We start from the raw sequence: 6249 nt of genomic DNA, 5'->3' as shown, positions 1-6249 counted from the left end.
AAACATTAGTATATAGCTGCAGTGTATCCGCAATGAAAGAATATCATGATTACATATCAATATATTATGAAATAATAGACAGCTTGTTATGAAAATAATAGACAGCTTTCAACAGAATGTTACCAACCGATAGCAAACTCAACATTATAGCATGGAGCAAACATGCATGCACATGCTATTCCATAAATCCAGCTATACCTCCTCCATTGTGTAAACCATTTAGCTTCCATGGCATTGTGAAATAGAAAGAAGGCAAGATGAAACAAAAAACAGGAAAAACTAAGGACCAAGGTGAATTAAGCAGGTTAATTTCGTTTTAAAAAACCCTGCAGGAATCATGAACAAAAATGATGGATGCTGAAAAACAATGATATAAATTTGGAAGAAATAACACGGTATACAGGCACTATCAATCTAACACTTCCAGTAATAGCCTAGAAATATCTATTTCTATATTAAACACACAGTGAGGGTCCAATGCAGAAGTACTTAGATGAGATCAACTGCACATAATTATCGTTAGCTTTTAGATGTCATTCCATTGCATTATCAATCATAAACATGCTAGTTGGCAGTATATATATATTAAAGTACTTTCAAGATATAAATTCAGAATTATTTCAATGCCAATTTTACAAATTATTAAGCATTAACATAGCATCCATTTATTAAATTCAATTTCTATTTTTACAACATCTCTTAAGGGAAAGAGGATTCTATCTCTTTAATATAACATCCCTCACATAATTTCTTTTAACTTGCTATCACCATACAGCAAGAACCATAAGTAGTACAATTGAGATACAACATTTCATAGGACATGAATTACCTTACAATGTACCTCATTTATTTATGAGAGAAAGAAAAATGAAAGAAGCGAGAATAAGATATTTTAGACAGAAAAAGTGAGAGAGAAAAGGTGTATGAGATGAACAACAATGATAGGCATACAAACCATGGCCCAGTTACATGTTAACTACCATGGCAACATCATTCAACAGCCAATCAAATCAAAGTTCCCATGGAAGTTACCATTAATAGCAAAGTCACCTTCAATGCTAAGTTTTGTGCAACGGTCCTGAGATGGAATGCATGAGAAGGGAAGAGAGAAAGAGATATATATATATAGAGAGAGAGAGAGAGAGAGAGAGGGACAGAGAGAGAGAGAGAGAGGAGATGGAGAGAGAGAGAGGGGGAGAGAGAGAGAGAGGGAGAGAGAGAGAGAGAGAGAGAGAGAGAGAGAGAGAGGAGAGAGAGAGAGAGAGAGAGAGAGGGACAGAGAGACAGAGGAGAGGGAGAGAAGGAGATACGGAGAGAAGGAGACAGAGAGAAGAAAGATGTCAGAGAATTGAATAACATAATAGCAAGTTGAAAAGGACAGACAGCGACCACATGCTACTCATGTTACATATTAAAGCAGAAACGTGTTATTTGATTCTATCTAAGTCCCCAAAGTGCAGCATCGTCCTCAAACTGAAGGACTGAAATATGAATTCATACATCACAAGCGTATTTATAGAAATGAGGTTCCTACTCTATATTTCTCCTTTATTATACATTCTCTAGGAATAAAAGGCAGGTTTTTATTGTACATCCAATCCATGGCTTGAATACCGGTACTAACATCAAAAGAAAAAAATAATCACTACAACACAGCAAACATTTTTAAAGACAACACCCAAATAAAAGTAATAGTCATTATTGGACCAATATATCCCAGTTACCATACAAATCATGTGTGCATATATTATTTGTATAATTGCAATAATAATATGATGGAATAGAATGAGTTATGGAAAGAAAATGAAAGATGAATTAAAATTATGCAAGATCAGGAAAAATAAAAGTTATGAAAGCTTCATACAACAAACATATTCATACTTATTGCAAAGTTTTGCAAATAATAAAGCTTGAATCTTAACCCTATTCCAAAAACTGTCTGTCAAGAGCTTTTGGTGGGAGGTTCCCAATAATAGGCCTCTTTAATATACCCCTGCATACATGGAACTTCAGGTTTTTAGTTCTGAAAAAGGCCAAACCATCTTTAATGTCTGCACAAAGCTGGCTGTGTACATGTTAAGTAAAGAGAAACTGTGTAAGCAACAATAGAATTAACTCTCACTAACAAATGTTAACAGAGTAATCAGGAATTCTAAGTAATCAAACCTGAAGTAGAACTTTCGAAAAAAGAAATATAATATCTTCTTTCTACCTAAGTACATTCTTTAAGTATATGATGCAAGGTATCAGACAGAGTTGGTATTCTCTCACTTGCTTTCATTCCACTACCCCTTTCAACGAAACTTCCCTCACAAACTTGGTATAAACCATGTCAAAATAACCTTAAAAGTTTGATGTACTATAAGAGCTCCAGAGCCCACTCCATGTCAAACATCTTGCCTCCCCCCAGTCCAAATTGAGCCAATATCATACCTGTTCTCAAAATATGTTTTAGTCTTAATGATGAAAGAACTGTTCAGACAAGTTTGGATGACTTGTATAAAATTAATAAGTATAACATTTAATTATAAGTTAGTTTCAAGCACTGTACAGACCCTTGGTTTTGTAATTGATTTTTAAAATGCATTTTGTTTTGTACAAATCTGATTAACTAATCCACAGTAACAATGATCAGATATCCTTAACATGTGACCAAGACAAACAACACATCTTGTTTTGAATGGTTAATTTACTTTGAAGAGTTAATCTAATTGGATAATTCTGCCCACAGTGCCACAGTGAAGCTCAGCTTTACTGAATCCGTACAAGATCCACGACTCAAATTAAAACCCAGTCAACATGAGCATATTTTGAAGTGTACAAGATTCAAATTAAAACCAATGTCAACATGAGCATTACGAGCCCCCCTGGGGATAACAGGAGCCATGGCTGCAGAAGCCTTTCATCATAAGACATGACTGTAAGGTTTCTGAGGCATCCTCGACCTACAACAATTCTTTGAAATGCTAGAGCGCCACAATGGCAGCACAGCTAAAGCCGGGGTAATAATCTCCAAGTTTGGAAGCGCTCAGTGATTCTAATAAGCGCTATATAAAAACTGAGTATTATTATTATTATCCTAAAGGTTTGCTCCATCATGGCCATCTATTAAAAAGCCTTTTGATTGATCGTAAGGTTAATATTGAGTGTAAGTCTATTGCTCATCACGTATTGATCAAACTTAAGATCTATCAGAACTTTTTATAATACGCGGTCCATATGAAGTGGTACACTGCGACAGTTTTGTATAAAAACGTGTAAACGAATGGCAGCTGCATGCAACAAAGATCCTACAAGCATTCACTGAGCTTTTTGTTATAAGATGGAGAAATGCGAAGTGTATTATGGTTAAGTCATCAATCCACTGCGTTTTAATAATAATAGCTCACATTTATAATGCGCCTGATACTTTGTTTCTAGGCGCAGCACAAATTATTACCCCGGTCATCGGATTCAGGCTTACCCGCAACACCACTTCCTATCTGAACAAGGCTTAACCTGTGACAGCTTGGTTCTTGCATTCCCATAGGCTTTATACAGAGACCACCTGGTTCACGCAAGTAATGGGTTAATAGAACCTTTGAATGCACTCACTGAATTGTAGGCTATTATATTAGCATGACTACAATTATTCATCTGCCTACAGACATGTATGGCTTGCAAAGACTCCATTGGACTATATATTTCTTGCAGGGGTGGGTTGTTGCATCTCATATAAATTGTTACAGGTTTGTCTTTATTTCTGTCTAGGGTTAGGTTTCAAATTGATTGCATCTCCACCTTGCATTCAAAGATTAATGTATGACATGAATGGATTCTCCTGTCGACCACATGACAGAGTATAGCTATGATAGAGCAGTACAAGAGACAACCCTGTCTTGCATTCAAACATGAATGCATGACATGAATGGATTCTCCTGCCTACCACATGACAGAGTATAGCTATGATAGAGCAGTACAAGAGACAACCCTGTCTTGCATTCAAACATGAATGCATGACATGAATGGATTCTCCTGCCTACCACATGACAGAGTATAGCTATGATAGAGCAGTACAAGAAACAACCCTGTCTTGCATTCAAAGATGAATGTATGACATGAATGCATCCTCCTTTAGATCACATGACAGAGTACAGCTATGATAGAGCAGTACAGAGAGACAACCCTGTCTTGCCTTCAAACACACACTCATCAGGGGAGATTGATAGCTCCTTCTCCCTATTCTAGCTGGTCTAGTAAGAGGTGTAGCTCCCTGAATGAGCTGCCCAACTTGCCCGATACGTGCTGCTTCTCCTCCACGTAGCCCCGCGTGGCAATCAGATAGCTGTAACATTTACTGCACTTGTTATACCTATAGAGGGAGACATAACACAGATACAGAACATGTGAATGTGATTTGATTGAGTGTCCAAGAGAATAAACATGATGTTTTATCAACTCTGCTGAATGAACCGATTTACTAACCGGTTTATGAACCGGTTTACTAACTGTACATATTCAAATCTATGGATGTTTCTTTCTTGGGGACCTAGTGACGAGTTATTCCATTAACCTGTTATTAATTAATTAATGAATAAACTACAATACTTGGAATTCAGTCTGCTTGTTGCTATGTCAGGCGAGCTTTAGGCAAGCTTACAATTGTCAAGAACACCCATTGTTTAGACAGTATGCATACAATTTGAATATATTAAAGTAAAACAGTCTTTTGTGAGCAAATTTACTTCAATTGATCTTAGACAATTGAAACAGGGAACTTGCACTCAGAGGCTAAATAAAATTGATTTTGAACTTTGATATTCACAACTGTGATCAACATGTAAAAATCTTTTTTTTTCCTTGAACATACAATATTACTAATAATATTTTTATCACATAGTCAACACAGGTGTTTAATTCAGCTTTGTACTTGGTAGGTAAAAAAGCCCTTTCATTGTTTTGCTGCAATATGCCTGTTTTGTACTGAAAACAATCTAATTAACTTTATTCAGCTATCATCTACATACTTCATTTTTTGCTAATTAACAATTTTTTTGTAATAATGAACCTGGCAAATTTATAATCATAAACATTTATCAAGTTACATACATTATTACATGGAGGTAAAGTGGATAGAGCAGCGGTTTCTGTAGTGGTTATGCAGTGGTTATACTATATACCAATAATACCCAGTTGTGCGACATATTTCTCCTTTTTACTCATAATCAAATTTATAGACCAATGAATATCTGTGTGGCTAAATTGGAGATGAAGTAGCTGGAATTTTATCAAAACTATCTACAATTAGAAAAATTTTGGTCTACTTTAGCTCTCATTCTGCACCAACAAATTCTCAAGTTGCAACCATAAAATAATTCAAGAACAATTAAAAGTCATACAAGTCATCAAAGATACGATACAGAACCCAATCTTTCGATCACAAGCCCAAGATATAAAACAGAAAAAGTATTAAAAAAACAGTGTTTAGGAAAATATTACTGAAAAAGCATGATCTGATAGTGGACCTAATTTTTAAGAAAATCAATGCACATATAAAATGTTATGAAAGATATCCAGCTCTTTATGTCTTAGACAACAATCTTCATCTGGACAGGCAAATCAAGAATCCTGGAAAACAACTACAGAGAAATCAGAATCTGATTTAATGGACCTGCAGAAACAAAAATTCTACCAAATAAAAGGCAGCTGAAGACATAACAAACAAGTTCAACAAGCACAATGACTGTCTGAAAGCAGTGATGAGCTAAACAAGAAAGCACAATGAACAATGCTTGCACTGTAACTCTTAACCCTACGTTAACTGGGGGGAGGGGTCAATTTGACCCCCCCCCTGTAGAAATTTCGCGACTACTCCGAAACCGCGGCAGATATAAAATTTTCCTCATGACTTTTTACTTTCGAGTGTTACGCATCTTTCAAATTTTTTTTTTTGAAAATCGGACTTACGGTTACAAGGTCGCGTGACCTTTTGTCTTTGCATGTCAGCCCGAAAATCGCTCATTTTCGTGATTTGTGTACAAAACATATGTAAAAGTCATTTTTCCTAAAAATAGATATAACATTGGTTATTCAGTCTTGTTTAAAGTTTAGATGTTTGTTTTGGGGTCAAAATAGTTGAATTGTAGTAATAAATGAAAAAAAACAACAAAAACAATAAAATACATAAGTTAAAAAAACAATGAAATACATAAGAAATTATAAAAACAAGAGATAACATAAGGAATAACCTGGCTCTTCCAATTTTTGTGT

General features: G+C 35.3%; 1 protein-coding gene across 1 annotated transcript in view; it reads right to left on the bottom strand.

Moving 5' to 3' along the window:
- Positions 1-1313: 1313 nt before the first annotated feature.
- Positions 1314-6249, bottom strand: part of LOC762546 (katanin p80 WD40 repeat-containing subunit B1) — a 28894-nt gene continuing 23958 nt past the window's right edge. The window contains exon 17 of the mRNA XM_030975255.1: positions 1314-4351. Coding sequence (XP_030831115.1) covers positions 4219-4351 — 133 coding nt within the window. The 3' untranslated portion in view covers positions 1314-4218. The remainder of the gene's footprint in view (positions 4352-6249) is intronic.

This window comes from Strongylocentrotus purpuratus, unplaced genomic scaffold (genome assembly GCF_000002235.5).
Source record: "Strongylocentrotus purpuratus isolate Spur 01 unplaced genomic scaffold, Spur_5.0 spur5_scaffold_8, whole genome shotgun sequence".
In the NCBI taxonomy this organism is placed as follows: domain Eukaryota; kingdom Metazoa; phylum Echinodermata; class Echinoidea; order Camarodonta; family Strongylocentrotidae; genus Strongylocentrotus; species Strongylocentrotus purpuratus.
Note: the sequence above shows the minus strand (reverse complement) of the source record. Positions and strands in the feature narration are given on the sequence as shown.